Source organism: Bombus vancouverensis, chromosome 2 (assembly GCF_051014615.1).
Source record: "Bombus vancouverensis nearcticus chromosome 2, iyBomVanc1_principal, whole genome shotgun sequence".
NCBI classification, from domain to species: Eukaryota; Metazoa; Arthropoda; class Insecta; order Hymenoptera; family Apidae; genus Bombus; species Bombus vancouverensis.
The window spans coordinates 8,907,465-8,925,130 of NC_134912.1; the positions used below are offsets into that span (position 1 = coordinate 8,907,465).

Genomic DNA, 17,666 nt, shown 5'->3' on the forward strand with positions numbered 1-17,666 from the left:
TACAAATTATAAATTTTTATAACTTTTACAACTAATAGCAAGGGGAATAACGAAGCGACCCGATTCCGAGAGGGATCACCCTATATATGTATGAACTAAAGAAAAACCAGACTCTAGATATATATCTATTTACGGCATGGCACTTAATTGAAACAGTTCATATAGCGATTGCAGGTTAATATATGATATAACCCCAAGGCAATTGGCTCATTCGCACGTACATCTATCTTCTAGTTTTACCTATGACAGATGTTCTGGTTTTGATTATTAATAACTAATATCATATTAATATTTTTAGAGTTTGTAGCATACATTCTAATTGTAAAATGTTTTCAATATATGTATGTTAATCAAATCTCTTTAATGCAGTCAGTAGGATCATAAACTCACTAGACGCAGAGTAATTTTTAAGAAATGCGGCGCCATCGTGTATTTCCTTTTTTCATTTGTCATTGCAAAATTTGCTTAAACTTACAAGCTACTTTGTTTTCTTTTCTCTGTACGTTTCATCTAAGAATGGTGAACGAGGTGAATATGCCGTCGCGTTATGCGTTAAGTACACAAACATCGGTAAGACGACGGAAATTTATGGGACTTTCATATCGAGATACGTAAACACTAGTGCATACGAAATAACATAGAGACACTATGCAGAGCTTACATTTCAAGTTCCAATCAAACTTATAGTACACAACAAGATTTCAGAGAACTAGATGAAACGGACAATTTTATGCAGATTAAAAGATGGCGTTACGAGATATAAAAAGCATATTTGTTTCTAGAAAGGCACGAAAATCATTTTCCTAATTTAAGGAGTATTCTAGTATACTCAGGGAACCACGTAAGAAGTGCATTGATCGTTAAACGGCACACGACAGCCACCGAACGGAAATCCAATGAAGATATACAAAAACATACAAGTTTTTAACGACCAAGTAGGTTAAAGCCTCAAGTACTTCTCAAAAATGAAATTTCCACTCGTTCATCGCTTGATAACGATATATATCTAATTTTCAAAAATTATATACGCGGTAATGAAAACGAAACAAAGTTCATGATACAACTGGAAAGCACATTATCATGTTCATAGAAAATTAATTTACCTCGTAATACTCGAATGATCTATTCTTGATATTCAATTGATACAAACAAATACATATTTGAATTTTAGTGAAAAAGATATGACATACGATAGTCGTATATTTTTGTAAATTATTGTAGGACAGTAATCGTGTCATTGCATTACCAAGAACTAAAATATACTCTACTAGCGACCTCGCGCTATCGGCTACGTAATTAGACGTGACTTCAGGCAAGTCTTTGCGTTTTTGCCGAAGCCACCGCGCGACTTCCGTTCGTCGTGTCCTCGAGAGGATTGGAGGACTCACCTCGAAGACCTCGAGTTCCAGCGTGTCAACCTCGACGCTCATCGTCTATCCTACGCAAACTATAAACCTTGTATAAGGCCAACCTCTTCTTCCTCGTGGCACTTTAGCCGTGCCGACGAGACGATGTCCGCCTCGCCTCTTACATATTTCCACCTGGGTCCCTCCTCTTCTTCGTCCTCGCGAATCATTGCAGGAGCAGGACGGCATTAGCCCGTTAACTCTGTTTTCGTTGAAACACGATGCCTGTTTACGTTCACGTTTCTACTAATCATCCGATGGTTGTGTCTTTTAACCGGCATCTTTTTTCCAATAGTAACATGTACTATTTTGTGTTACGAGGATCTCACTATTTTTCGTGAATAACCACTTAATGAAGTATCACCGACAATCTGATGATTTTATCGCACGTGTTTTTGAGTTTTCATTTGGCAAACGTCGTTGGTTAGTTCACAAGAAATCGTCGTAGCGTGATTTCACGTTGCTTCCTCTACGATGATTCTTCTACCGAAGGAACAACAAATGCGTAGCGACAGTGTCACGTGATAGTATCAACACAATGTTTTCGTGACGAAGACTGGGACCATTTGAGGTCGTTGAAAGAAGATCTATCGTAAGAAGGCGCAATTTTCGATATCTGCTAGTGGTGGCGCGGACTTCCTACGTGGTTGAAGGGGGTTTCTGTAAAGAAATCATCTTGTCACCTGATCCTGCGTGCATATATAAGGATTCGTTTACCGTTACACGTTCGTAAAGTGTCATTACTGCGTCGAAATATTGCGTGGAAATTAGGAAACGATTTCGAAATGTTAACGCTAAAATTGAATCATCCGATTGTCTGAGGTATGAAACATCGCAAAGAAACATCGGCCAGAAATATCAAGCTATTTTTGTTTAAAAAATACGTATGTTATGAACACATTGACCTCCGCTTAACGATGTTACTTTCATTCGTGTTTAAAAATAAAATGAAAAATAAAAGTCAAGCGAAGTTTTCCGTTGTCTATTACGAAAGATTCTTGGCAAATTTAAATCAAAGTAGAATCATCGCTTCCACTTCATACGATGTCGGACGTATCTAACGTAACCCTCTAACATGGAATTTGATTAATTATCAGGGAACAAGCATCGCAATCATCTGTAGAGGTTATTTCTCGATTAAATCGTTAACGTTATATGTAAAATGAATGGGAATGCAGATACTGTACATATACAAAAACGTTACGTTGCTTGTATGCGGTTACGTATAAATTTTATACTTGTTGCATGACATGTGGGAACGCTGTTCAGTTGCATGGGATCGATATTTAATTTATTATCGGAGAATTTCAGAGATCGACATTAATTAAGAAACTTCGGTGGAACATTGTTTTCCGATGTATGCCTAAATAAGAATATGGCCAACCTATTCCTGGAATTTTGTAACGCTGCGACGATATTACATTACACAGAATTTAGATGATATAGGTATCTGCTCGAGACTTATTAAAAATATACAAATTTATTTTAAAACTTCTAAAGTCTCACGATAAAACATTTTTTAAGAAACTTAGTTACGAAAGCAAATGAAAACCAACCAATAATATTGTTACTAAGATAATAATAATATTTCTATGAATAAAGTACATCGAGATAGACTCGCATGTTACGGAGAATGAATTTCTGTCTCATACGATTACGTGTACATCTGAATTACGTAGTCGTCACAATGGCATAAAAGGCATAGAACTACGAGTATACTACAATAAATAACGAAACGCGTGTGTATTTTTCGTTTGATAAATAAGATTCCCCTTGTTGAAGAAGATAGAGGGGGCTAGGGAAGAAGATTCAATTTAACAATGCCCCCCGTTGATAGAAGGAGCACGCGACAGGCGCGAATCCTTTTTAACAGCGATGTTTTCTTCGCTTGTCCTTGATTCCGTATACACGAATGATGTCAACGTGTTCGACGAAGCCGCTTTGGGCGTCTACGAATAAAAATATCCGGTGTGTGTACCTCCTTAAAGTATTAGCGGTTCGCCACGTTGTGTCTTGATCTACAGTACGGCTCGAGATTTCCAGGGAATCCATGACGAAGAAGAGCAAAACCGCTCCGCTAGCCGATCTCCTAAGACGCGAGAGCTACGATAATGGCTCTTACGTAAGATGCCAGTGGCTCTCAATCGGTGGCAATTCTGTTGTCGTTTTCGCGGAAATTGGTTTTACCGTACGAACGCAGTCTGATGTTTCTATCATTGTAAATACGCGACGACTAGACTGTATGGACGCACCATGAAACTATTTTGGAGTGTGCGGCCGATGCTACCAACTTTACCGAACGATAAATCGGAAATACGCGCGCACAGTACACTAACGTTTATAAGTATCTAAACGCTTTGGTAGATTTGTTTTTGCAAATTAATTACGAGTTAAGCTCCAGAAGCAGTATCTATCATGTGCTTTCTTGTAAAGTCAATAGACTATAGATTTAAATGATCTACTAAAAAATAACAGTAGTATATATTTTCAATTTATAATTAAATATACAATTCGTCCGTACCGACCATTTTATATATCATTGTTTGAAATAACGTGGTAGTCTGCCAGTCTAAAAGAATCTTCTTTATTTAACTTAGAGCTCAGAAAATTAAACTATCTTTTGTGATAACAAAATATAGTTCTACTAGCTTGGATTATTTTAGAAAATATATAAATATCTTATCGCGTTATGATATTCTATTATAGAACAGATAAGAATAAAGAATAGAATCATTGTAAACTTTTTATCCCCAATTTCTTGATTAAATTATATCTCGTGGAAGAGAAGCAAATTGTCCAAATACTTTAAGCGGTATTGTATAGGGTATAGACGGTAGAGCTCGTATTCAATCGCGTCTTGGTATCTTTCGAAGGCTTTCAGCCGGATCAATTATAAGATTTCTTAATGTGATTTTATGCTACGTCATCTCTTTATACGAATAATTATTGATTGTCCTCGAAATTCTCTTCTAATACCGGATACGCTCGATATTTTCGTCCATACGAAATCAAAATACACACCCATGTTGCAATCGTAAATATTGTTGATTACAAAAACGGACGCATACGTGACGGAAGTTCATCGCTCAAAGCAAATTGATCGTTTCACGGACTTTTATCGTTACTCTTTTCTTTTCTAGGCGCACAAAACAGCACGAGATGAATAATCTTTTTTTTTTTTTTTCGTTCTTTTACTTGTTGCGTGGTACGACAAGGCAAAACATTTTTAAAACCCTCTGATCTATTATTATCGTTGTGTAAGCAAAGTGTTATAGTTTTAATTTAATAAGCGACGCGATGGTATAACACGTAGTTAGCATATAAATGTAATAAAAAGTATATTATAAGTTAACGATGAATTGAAAATGAATGATCCACAAAACGAAAATTGTTGAAATTTCTAAACTCGAATCTCTAAAGTTAACCCTGCAACGAACTACCGCAACACGGCTGAAACTTGCAACGAGATTCTTTATGATTCGTTTTAGCAGGGTTCACTTGAAATTTGCTTGAAAATACAGCCTCTCGCCGTCTCAATGATAATGGAAAAGCTAGAAGAGATCTCGTTTCCACGCCCTTCTTCTATTACGTTATTTCACTTCAGAAATAAACCCGGAGTTCGAGAAGGCTCTCGGCAGATTGTAAATTGGTTCTTGAAAAATGAGAAATCGTGTCGACGCCACGTGTAAACCTATTACATTAAGAATGAAGTGAGAGAAATAAGAAAAAAAAATAAATAACGGAACAAATTTCCACATACAAATATAAACAGAAAAAAAGGAACAAAAATTCAATTTATCCTCTCGCTCTTTCCATTACGAGAAATCAATAACGTGTCTTATTTACCGGTTCGATCGAGCCTCGGCAATATAAGACTTTTCCAGTCTACACGATTGTTATATAATCCACATTTCATGCAACACATAAGATAACAGCGCTAAAACTCATTAACGAGAAACGGCAAACATCATTCGCAAACTTTTTACTTTGGAAGCTGCCAGTCTTAAATCCAATAGTTGGCACTGATTCAGCTAGTTCGAGTTATCGACATCAATGAGAAATACATATCTGTTTAATTGCATCTTTGTGGTAGCCAAATATAACGTTCTTCGTTTCTTTTTTCTTTCTTATATACATCATCAAGAAGAGGAATAAAAGAGGTTTCCTTACTCTTTTTTTTTTTTGTAGAAGAAAGGAAGGGCAAATGTTAATGAGAATGGGAAAGTACAGACATTTGCGTTGTATTTGGAAAGTCTCAAAGAGGTAGGCGACGGAAAACAAAAAGGGTCGCAATTCCAATGACAAATGGAAGGCGTTGTTACACCATGCGTTTCCTCCGTTGGTGAGGAATTTTAACGGAATTTAGTACGCACGCTGTTATAGACAGTGTCGCGATATATAATGAGTTTAGCGAGTTTCCAAGTATCTACAAAATGGCAAGAAGAAGACATAGAAGTACGAATGAGTATGTAATCCTTCAAAATTATATCTTGTATAAATAATCTTAAATAGCTAGATTTAAAACGATTTTCTTTTATGATTTGTAACTAGACTCCAGATGTTTATGCATTTAAGGGGAATTTAAAGATGTAAAAATGTAAGGAACCCATATAATATGCGAGTATGGACATATAAAGTATTCAAAGTAAAGTACTTGTTATAATATCTATGGGGTGAAACAGATGTCTATCTGGGGTTCACAAAAATGTGAAATTAATTCATGAAATTTATTTTAAGTTATACAATTGTCAAAATAGTAATCAACTAGAGAATTCATAAAAAAAAGAGAGATAAAATGAGAAATCGTGAAATAAAATATTTTTTTAATAGCTTAACAAGTTTCATCGAATAATACGTTTGGAATAATTGGTTATATCAATTTTTAGTATTTTTAGTATTGTTGTTTCAGGTTGTATACTCGAATGTTGAGATCTTTTCTCACCTCTTTATATATATATATATCTGTTATAGCGTGTAGTAGTTGGCGTTATTCATGCTAGTTTGTTTATTATTGTGCAACTATTCATTTATGGAAATGGATAAGGAAAATTAATAATAGTGTGCGAAATATTTATTGTACGCGGTCGGTTTAATGCTCGTGACGTTCCATTTCGATATTTCCAGACTACGATAACTATGTCGACTTCCTGAGGCTAAATACTTCGTAATGACTCAATTTCGTGAAATTCGCGCAGAGAAACGATTGCTAAATGATTAAGAAAATGCTTCGTTGCATTAAACAGGAAGATTATCATTCGGTTAAACATCTATTGTTTATATTTATAAATATTATATCGCCAGATTACATCTAAAAACTCATCGATTTTAAAATCTGCAAAAATTAATTCGAAATATAAGCTATTCATTAAGATGGAAGTGTGGCAGTTATCCAATAAAATTTGTAACATTTAACGATAAGATCAGACCTTAAAATAGGTTACTTTCCAATTCTTTCTTATATATTAAGCAATACACACAAACAATATTTTATTGGAGACCCGGGAAATCTAAAAATTATCAGGTAAATTATAAAAGAGAGCATTTTTTTTAACAATGCTCTATACAAATAGAATGTATCGAAAATAAATTTTTAATGTCAACTATTAAATATTTGAAAGAAGAGAGGTTTAATATTCCCGACATTTTTATTGAGGTCATAGTTTCAACACGTTGCGGAGTATAATAAGGAGGTAACAATATCATCTACAATCATCGACACCAATCACAAGCAAGTCATTTACGGGTAGATTTACATTTGCTTAGGAAATTGCTAAATGGGCGCCGTCACTGGCGTCAAAGGTGCTCGAGTGATTCTGTGTCTGTTACGCCCATTTCATTTCTTTTGTATTATACCATCAATAAAATGCTAAAATAGATGGACAACTAACCTGATTTGAAAAGAATTTAATAACGCGCGTCAGACCATATTCTAAATGCACGGCTATAGACGATGAACAGACAACTATTCCGGACGAATAATCGTCGTCTATGGAAAAAGGTAGTTTCTATTAACGCATACACGTTATATACGTGGGAAACAATGAAATATACGTATGTAGACAAAAAATTATATCTATCAACGAGCTTGACAATCCTAACGACTAAGTAGGTGATACACTGTAGCTACTAAAACGTCTGCAGAGCAACGTTTCAACGACATATATATTCGCCTAAATGTATTATCAGACGACTCGTATTGTTGATTATCCTGATCGATTATCGGCATCTGATAGGAAAATCGTCAAATCGATCGTATCGATTCCTGGTTGTTTCGTTGATTTTATACTACATGATCTATAGCTGAAATAAGATACGAGATAAACGTTTCCTAATTTCCCAGTTCGACGTTAATAGACGTTACGATCATTTTCTACGGCAGTATATGACCTTCGTTTTCTTTCTAAGGGAATCAGGTTACCTCGTTGTTTTCGCAGTCAGTGCAAGGGTACAGGCGGTCGAAGCGCCCGCGTCGACGAGGGCGACGTCGTTATAACGATCGCCGTTGATGAGAGAACATATCGAGGCCGTTTAACGTAAAATTTCGCCAAGAAAATTATTCACTTTGATTCACGCACGGGATAAACGTTTGAAATGTTTGCCACGGTAATCAATAGTTCAATGATGATGCTTCCTTCGAAATACGTCTGAAGGAACCAACCATATAGAAATCCACACTAGAATGTCGCACAATGTCGACGATGACAGCAACGAATAGATCGAGATGCGACACGGCACTGATATACTCCATTTACGATTTCTAGGATAAACCGATCAATCGGTGCGTGTTGGGTGGGCACCATCTATCGTTTCGACGATTGTCGAACACATCGGGCACCGCCGGCATTCTATGTTTTTTGCCACTGTCAGCACTATCGTCACCATAACCATTATCTCCGACACCTCTTCGACTTGAATTATATGCTACTATTTACAGATTACCATATCGCGGAATACAGGAATCGAAAGTTACACGTCGTATAACCGCGTATACATCTCACGTCTCTCATGCACTGCACGAGGGTGCCGTTGCACGACGGCGTGCTTTGCACTTCGAACAGTACAACGAAGACCCGAGTCGTCGAACGAGGTATTGTTCGATGATCGTCGAGAGACTTCAAGGCGTCGTCCCTTGACGGCGCCACAAGTCACCTCGCCGGTGGTGCCGTGAACATTTCAAGGCAACAACCACCGCGTTCGTTGTTGTCGGGAAACATCCACCGCTTGGGGGTAAAGAGGATTGCTACGTTAGCGATTGCCAGAACATTTAAGCCTTTTGAATCAATGTTGGAGGTTTCAGCGCGAAACACATAGCGGAAGTTGTGTAACATGTAATAATGTTTTTACTTGTTGCAATGTGAGCTAGATATCGGATGCGGTTCGTAGAGGGAGTTATCAATCATTCGATAAACTTTAAACGTCCATGAAACGCTATTATGACAAATGTAACAATAATAACATACACTGTATCGTTTCAACAGTTGGACAAGGAGATACTTTTCTCATTAATCAAAGATTAGATTCAGATGGCACTATACAAAAGCCTTAGATCACCTATCATAATGATCTTATAATGGTAACTACAGTAAGCTATGCTAGAACGAATGAAATTAGTCCTCGAACCACGTTCGTTATAGCATCTGTTCGTTGCAACATATATCGAAACATATGTATATATTTAGAAGTAACTCGTCCCAGGCCCACAGTTAAAAGCAAGATTATCACCAGTACAACTGTTTGAACAATCGTAAAATGTAATGTAAACTAAAAAATAAGTGATAAAAACAATATGAAATTTACTTATTTAATGGGAATCATAAATTGATGAGGCAATCATATTCGCCAGCCTTCTTCAGCTTTCGTTATCTTTCCATAAGCAACTCGCTGTGCCCATTGATTGTGATATTCGGTACTCGTTCATCCTGGACCACGTTAGTTTATAGTATTATTCACGAGTTATTACGTTACTTAGTTGTCTTCTACGTGATAGATATTACTGAACGAGAGAAAGAGAGATTCGAACATACTCGTATCATCAGTTAGTGTTTACTCTTTACGATCGTAACGAACGCGGAGTAAAAAAGTCGCCGGAGCGACCGATATTTCTTTGTGCTCGTTGTAGCATCTTTCTACGTTATAGAATTCTGACGTTAGTCATGAAAGTAGTTCGTTATAGCATACCTTACTGTTATAATATTTTCAAAAATATTTCTACATATTGTTATATATACATCTTTAGATATTCTGTTACAAATTTGTAAGACTACTTTCTCTCAGGGCTCTACTTAGAAAGTAAGTTATATGAAGAAAGGGAAGAAGAACGCAATAATGTATTGAAAGATTATACAAGAAAGATCAGATAAAGTATCAATTATTAATTCTTGGATAAAACACTCCTTGAACAGTAACAACAAATTTAGAATAATACCAACTATTTTTATATACATTTATATAAACATCTCCCTCTGTTAGATGATTTAAGACTTTTGCACAGTATTGTACATTTGCATCAGACTACCGTTTACAATGAGAATCATCGTGCAAATATACACAGGCTAATTACAATAAAATTGCGTCAACAAGTATCACGAATTACGTGAGTTTTCCATTTATGAAGTTACCTGTATGTTAATCAATTTAATAATCACTCACCTTGCATAGGACGCGTGGCAGCGCTGCGCGACATTGTTTGTGTGGTCTGTTAGGCTGCAGCTCGGAGTTAGGCGCTTTTGGACGGAGTTTGTAGATATGTTTCGCGCGAGATGTGACGCCTGTTAAAAGTACTTCCTCAGCTCGAAGACTCTTCGCGACTGATTTTGTAAAAAATGCATCAAACTTACGGCACGTCTGCCGTGGTGTAAAAACGAGGGTAAAAAATGACCTTCTGCTCCCGTTTGACAATTGTGATACTGTTACGTGCGCTGTTACGTTGTTTCTCGCAGCTAGAGCTGTCGTTCGCGAATCGACAGTGGTCCCCGCCAATGGACACCAGGAACCAGTGTATCTTCTCGATATTGCAATTAATATCGTTTTACCGTTACTCCGGATGTTCGACTTCCGTGTTCCAAGAAGTTGATTATTATTATCGGCAACGTGGAGATAGAGAATCGGCAATTGTTTCAATTTACGGCGAAAAAGACGAGAGAAATTGAGGCACGTATAAGATAAAGATGACGCGTAGGCGGCCGTTTCCTTCGTACGACAAGCATCAAGTGTCGGATGTCTCGATATTCGACGAGAACGTTGAGGACAATGCAGGGCAAAGAACGGTGCCCTTGCGTTCAGGTCGGATATTCTGCGGCTAAATAATGGTGACAGGATATCCGGTGTGGGGGGTACGGGGGGTCCTTTGGGGGTGGCGTCCATGTGGGGTGAATGGTCACCTCCTTTCTTTCCTCTCTCCTACGACCCACCTCCTCCTCCAGGACCTCCTCGTCAGGGTGCCCCAGCTTTTGGTGTCCGAGAACACCTTCCCTGCTCGTCGCCAAGTTTCACTTAGTCCCTCCCACACTGAGCTTTGCGAGCACACGCTGTAACAGAACGTGACAAACCTTTAATTAGAAATCAAACTTCGATAAGTTATAATACAAAATACATAATAAGTTAAAATACAAAATTGTTATTTTTATATACAAACTATTCTGGTTGTAATGCTTTCCATTTTCACTTTTCAATTTTAATGCATCTTCAAATGAGTATATTTTAGCGGAACAGTTTTCTGCCCTTTCTAGTTCAAATCTAGTGTCTATCATTGTAGACAAATATGCGAAAAAAAAACTGAAGTTTCATTATCTTTCCGAGTTATCTTTGCTTTTCTTCGTTCGACTTAAGATATTTAGTCGTTATATATTTTGTAACAAGTATACATAAAAGATAAATTACGTAGAGAACCTCAAATATTTTGATGTATCTTGAGAAATGAAAAAATTCTAAATGAAACATTTTAACTCAGCATTATGAGCATGTTTCATGAAAGAAAATACAGATAAAAAGATTTGTGAGATCTTTTATTTTTAGAAGAAACATCATGACAAAATAGACATACGTATACAACGATCAAGTATGATACATAACAAATCATGATGGTCCTTGAATAATCAATTTGCTTTGGACAAACGAAATCAATTTGCAATCAGATAATATTGTTGCGCACCACCTGCACAGTTATTGTAGTATTTTCCCTGTTATTAAATGTGGCATTGAAAATGTTTGAATAAATCGATTCAAAGTGATATGCTGTTATCACGAAATCTTTGTCCTGTAACACTATTCGACTAAATACCACCCAGAGATACTCCATTGATATATTTTATATTTACGGTGAGATCACTTCCTGTTTCCAGGAATAATTTTAATTCATCTTAATGGTTGAATTCTATAATTTTATCAATATAATAAATTTTATTTCGATGAGAAACTGTACCTGTCCCGAAAAGTACAGCTTGACTGTAAGCGCAGAATTTAGAATTATTGAATCGCACTTTATCGTGTTTCATCATTTTATAGCAAGAGGGAAGCAAAATAGCGACGTGAACAGAAGTTAAGTAAACTAAGTAAAGTACTTGGTACGAAGAATCTATAACTTGTATCATTTTCATCATCGCCAGTGCATTTTTAAGCAACCACGCAATTCGTGCAGCAAGTGGAATATGAAAGCCGAAGGGCAATGGGTCAGAACTACACACAGCTGATCCATAAGAACCAACAAGCTTAGCGGTCAATCGAAGCAAAGTCGCGACGTCCGCGATCTTATTCCGTATGCATGTATCCTTGGAGTAAAGTTTTTCATATCTGACGTGTTCGTACATAACGAAGAGTTGCATTAATAAAGCAGGGAACTTTTTTCACGTTATAAGTTTATTAGAAATCACGATGAAACACGCCTACTATAACAACTTCACATTATCATTTTCTCTTGAATAATACCTAACGTTTCTTTTTCTTTAAAGCACATGGCCGTAGCTGAATCATAAAGGATAACGACACAATTTAATTTAGATTTGAATTAGATCACTTAATTTGAAATATTTAATTTTGATATGTTTTATTTTACGTTTCACGTGATAAATGCCATTGATGGTCTTTGTTAGATATAATACAAATTACAACGCAATTCACATTTAAGTTAGATTACTTAATTTATAATAAATATTTGATTTTAGCAATTTAGTATTTTATATCTTACATGAATGACATTTATTACATAAAATTAGAGTGAAATATAATAAAAATAAAAATTCAGTAACTTGGCTCAAATCGATGATTCGTCAATAATTCAAGGATATTAATTAAACGTTATTTGCACTTGAGGCAAGTTTCAAAGGTATATGAAAAAATGATGCGATAATATTCAACAGCAGGGAGTTCCGACAGTGTTAAATTCTTCATAGTTCCATTTCCGTTTCGCCTGGTGGTTTCGCCTGATATCGAACCGAACAACGCGTGCTCTGCTCGCCCGCTTGAAAATCATTCCACCTTCCGTAAATATCATAGGTTACCTTTACCAGTGATTCATCGAAACACCAGTTGATTGGAATCAACGCATTGAATGGTACGATCAGCAGCCGAATTACGGTAATCTTTGGGTACATTCTGATTTAAAAGGAAACGCTATAAACAGTGTATGTACGTATAGCATCGTACAAGTAACAGTATGGCTCATAAAATGAAGTTTGATAAATCAACCAACTGTTAAACTCTAACTAACATGTAGTTACAGATATGTAGAACTAGTTTTATCGTTATAGAATCATCGACTTTTTAATATACCCTTTATAATACACTTAGATCATATTTTCAGAATGTTATGGGGATATGAAGTATAAAAAGCACAAAAAAAATATTTCTAAACTCTGTCTTTCGAAGGTGAAAGGTCCAGCAAAAGTTAGTCAGCCGATTGCCAAAGCACTTTCGTACTAACTTTCGTACAAATTTCTATTGAATACAATTTTTCTCATTTTTATCATAAAAAAGACACGATTACGTACAATATAAGGTTTCAGTTATTTTTAATAGACTAAAGAAAATGATAGAAAACGAAAATACTAAAACAGCTTCAAAAACTACACCCATATGTCGTACTAAATACAAATTTTATTGTACCTACACTGTGAGTCAATTTTACGAATAATAGATGTCACCTATCCCTGTTCTTCTAGATCAGAATATCTTCAGGATCATCGTTCTTGTATCAAAAGTTACAAAACTCCGGTTCTACGAATCAATGTGATCAAGATTACTCTTCTTGAAGCGCCGCGTCGGTCGTTCGGAAAATCGGTTTAAGGGATGACGAGTTCGATATTAAAAGCTTTACATTGTAACGGTGACAGAGGTGTAACGTTAGCGGATCGCACCTGTCGCTATTAACAAAAGCGAAATCATGCTACTAGCGACACTGACCGTCGACCTACATGGAGAGTTCTTCATTGACGAGCATTTTTCATTCCCACTGTATTTGTGACCCCGATAAAACGGTACTGTAGGAGCAATCCTATGGGCTCACAAACACGCAACAATCACAACCCTATCGACTGAAAGCGACGTTAATCGACCTTTAACTGTAGCCTTTGTCGGCCCATTTCCGAAATTCTACAATGCACGGCAAATATTCGCACGAAAATTTCATGCTTTTCTTCCTATTTTTATCCTCCCTTCGCTGTTTAAAAATACTTTTTACGGTAGTTATTTATAGCGAGCCATTAGAAGGACGAAATTACGCGTGCAACTCGTCCTTTATTGTAGAACTAATATGAAAGAGAACTGTAGGGAGTTCAAGCCTTCAAAGGGTGTAGATATTTATCAAATACAACTTGTTTCAAAAGTTACTTAAATGAATATTTTTTGCCGCTTTCATACATGCTTTTATTACACGTTATAGAAACTGCAAATAAAACTTCGTATTTCGTAATTGAAACACTAATAGTTTCGGTTACTAACAGCACGTACTATCTCGATACGAAACTGAACAAAAATTGAGATATTGATAAGTTAATAATCGTGTGATTATAATTTTTAGATAAATCTATTTGTGTAATTTTGTCGTAGTATTATACTATCTTTTGAGATAATAATACGAGCCATACGTATCATAAAAGTATGAAAAGTATGAAATATATAAATATAAAAGATATAAATATATTGAAAAAATAGAAAAGAAATATAGATATCATATAATAGCGTATATTTTATAATCGATAGATTCCTCTCTTTATACTTATAGTCATTAGCCTACAACCTACGACATTATAACTTTCGTCTTTACTCTATTTTACACGATTGTGCGACATAATAAAAAAAAAGCTCAGTGTTATTAACAACATTAACGCCTTTCATGTTACGAATATCAATCCTTCGTTTGAAATTTTATCTCTAGTTTTGAAAATAGTTCGAAATCGAATTATTAGCTTAGAAAGATAGTGGAGGGAAGCTCTCTCTGAGGAAACATCGAGTCTGTACGCTATTTCGGGGATTTGTTTGATGTTCGTGTCACAGGTTGTTTGCGATGACGTTCGAAGGTTTTAGCTATCGGCATGAATGAGAGTTTAACGTATGCTTTATCCTCCCTGGGATGTTAATTGAGTTAACGCCGTATACGCTGTGTGCGGAATGTAATCTGCAACTTGAGGCTTTGCGAGCGTTGCAACAGATTTTAGCGTGGCCGAGTGACACTCTAAACACGAGGAATTTACTCTTCCACGACTTTCAACTTTATATTTCTCTTAACTGCAATTTCCAAAGGTATACTTATGAATATTAACTTAGTGCTCGGCAAACTAACATGAATTTCATCATTTCAAAAGATAACACCGCGAGTTGCACGTACATTTGTGGTTATTAAGTTGTACATCGTCATAAGTACAACTTCAAATTACGACAAAGATGAAAATTCCTACACTTTCATTGACACTCCGCTTTGCAGTTGTGCATTGAAAAAAGAATATCTGAAATATGTATCTAGGCGTCAACAAGAAGTTATTAAACAAATATAATGTTTATAAAATAGCGTAGAAAGTAAACAAATAAAAGATTAAATAACCAGTAGCAATTTTCTCAAATATGAAATAACAAGAGTTACGAGTTAACAATAAAAAAAAAAAGACACAAAAGGAAATCCCTAAAAATTATTTCGATTAGACGTCGTCAAGTTTTGAAGAATTTACGTATACCTTCGAAGTTAAGTACGAAGTATGCAACTTTGCATTATTTAAATCTGGTCGTATTAAAACAAATAATAAGTTTGCAGGGCCACGTATTATTAGTAGCAGTCATAAGAAATTATGGAGTTGGATCAATACTGACGCTCTTTCTTTGGGTGGTCAAACGTTTGAAATCGCGTACGAATTGACGTATTTCACAGAAATAACGAAAAATCAATAGGTTTTTAATAGGGTCGTGGCTAAAACATAATCATAGAGTGTGCCAATTTGTCAACGATTTCCACGAACACCGATATAATTTAATGGAATAAATGGGAAGGACGATGAAATCGACACGATAACGAGGTTAACGATATACAGATGAGCGAATAAAGGAATTAGCAATTTCAGATTAATCGTTCGATGCAGACAGACTTAATTTGTAATACTAAAAAGTACTCGAGTATAACAATACGTACACCTTTTATACCATGCATAAGTATACAGTCGTAAAAGTTCGATGTAGAATTATTTTAAACACATAGAAATCAGTGATGATTTGCACGAGGCTAAAAAAATTGAGATTATTCTTAGACAAATTTATAATGCTTATCAGTTACCGTTATCATTACGCTACTGTTCATATTTATTCGAACGACGTAAAATATCGATGGGCTAGTTACTGCGATAATTGAAATTTAAGATATCATAGTCAATGCACGATGAAAATTGTGTTAATTAATTGAACGACAAGTCCATCCAGTAATAACAACTACTTAATTCCTAGTTTATGTTTTGTAATCAAACTGGCCTATGATTTATAATTAGGAGTAGCTATAGAAAATCAAGAAGAACTTTAAAGAAAATATATCCTTAAAAAAGGATTGAATTTCGTAGATATTGAACATAGAGAAGACTAACATTTTTCTTTGTATCGTAATGCATCTTTCAACGATATATACATACATGTGAAAGCTCGAGTATGTATGTGCATGATACTTTAATCAGGGAATCAAACGCAACGTTAATCTCCGACGAATGTAATCTGTGACAATGAAAAATTTCAAGTGAAATTTATATTAAATGATTTATGTATAAACAACGACGACACTAACAGTAATCAAAGAAACGATTATATTGACCAGTGAAGATCAAGAACGTAATGTCACAATAAAGATAAATTAAATCATACGATAGATTACACCGAGAGTAGAAGAAATAAAAAAGTCGCATATGCAGACGATACATACGTGAAAAATGCACTGTCCATACGAGATACAGAGGTCGTCAAGGGGTTAATTTAGATACACAACAGTACCATATACGATGTTGTTTCAGCTCACGCTTGCTCAAAGAAATCAATTTAGTTCTGTTTCAGTGCTCTCTTGTTTTAAATCGGCACAGCGCAGCGTCCCTGTTCCAATCGTTAAAATGCGAAGAGAAGAAAAGAAAAAGAAGCATTCGACATCAACTTTATAATAATTTTTTAATAATAATTTTATTCAAATAATTATCGTATAATAAAGGCAAATGATAAGGAACAGCTGGAACAAATAGAGTTCTTCGTGTCACGTGTATTTTAAACGCACGGGTATTAATGTGTCAGCATTTTAGTTCGTGCAATTTTTAGTACGCGAGTACTCGTGTAGTGAAGTATATTTAGCAAAGCGAAATACGTGTACACGATAGTCTATATTATTGTAGCGATCTGTTTATACATTCTAATTCATTCTACAAAAACATGGTGTACAAGAGAAATATAACTTTTTGTGAGATCGAGTTCAAGACCGTATGTAACAATTATAAATTATAATAAAGTTTGCTTTTTTTTCATAATTAATTGCATTTTCTCCTTTTCTGTTCCGTACATAAGTACATGCATATATATGACCATATCATTGGAATTCATACAACGAATATTTTATGTGTAAAAGCATTTATGAACATAGGTTTTTAATGTTCCAGCACACGTATCAGATACTCCGTTCAATCGTTTTCGATTTGTAACTACGAAGATCGCAGGAAAAGAATAACCCATTAAATAACTAATTTAAAAAAATTTTATTAATCATAAATTAACTTTGCTGTTGGCAAAAATTAATCGTATCTACCAATTACTATATGTATA

The 17,666-nt window shown here is 35.4% G+C and overlaps 1 protein-coding gene and 1 long non-coding RNA gene across 13 annotated transcripts in view; one reads left to right on the forward strand and one right to left on the reverse strand.

The window, feature by feature from the left end:
- The window catches only part of ATP8B (ATPase phospholipid transporting 8B), a 73,928-nt gene that overhangs the window by 19,986 nt on the left and 36,276 nt on the right, over window positions 1-17,666 (reverse strand). For 7 of the 12 annotated variants that reach the window (XM_033350357.2, XM_033350356.2, XM_033350365.2 and 4 more), the window contains 2 exons: window positions 10,056-10,933; window positions 1,472-2,066 (listed from right to left, as the gene is read on the reverse strand). In XM_033350357.2, the coding sequence (XP_033206248.1) occupies window positions 1,472-1,576 (105 nt within the window). In that variant the 5' untranslated portion in view covers window positions 1,577-2,066; window positions 10,056-10,933. Of the gene's footprint in view, window positions 1-1,388; window positions 2,067-3,384; window positions 3,630-7,824; window positions 8,464-10,055; window positions 10,934-17,666 lie in introns of those variants that run through there. The other 5 variants (XM_033350358.2, XM_033350364.2, XM_033350360.2 and 2 more) reach the window with 5 other exon arrangements.
- On the forward strand, window positions 2,065-6,972 carry LOC117166416 (uncharacterized). Its single transcript, XR_013061831.1, has 3 exons — window positions 2,065-2,228; window positions 5,595-5,871; window positions 5,958-6,972. It is a non-coding gene; the product is annotated as an uncharacterized LOC117166416 (long non-coding RNA).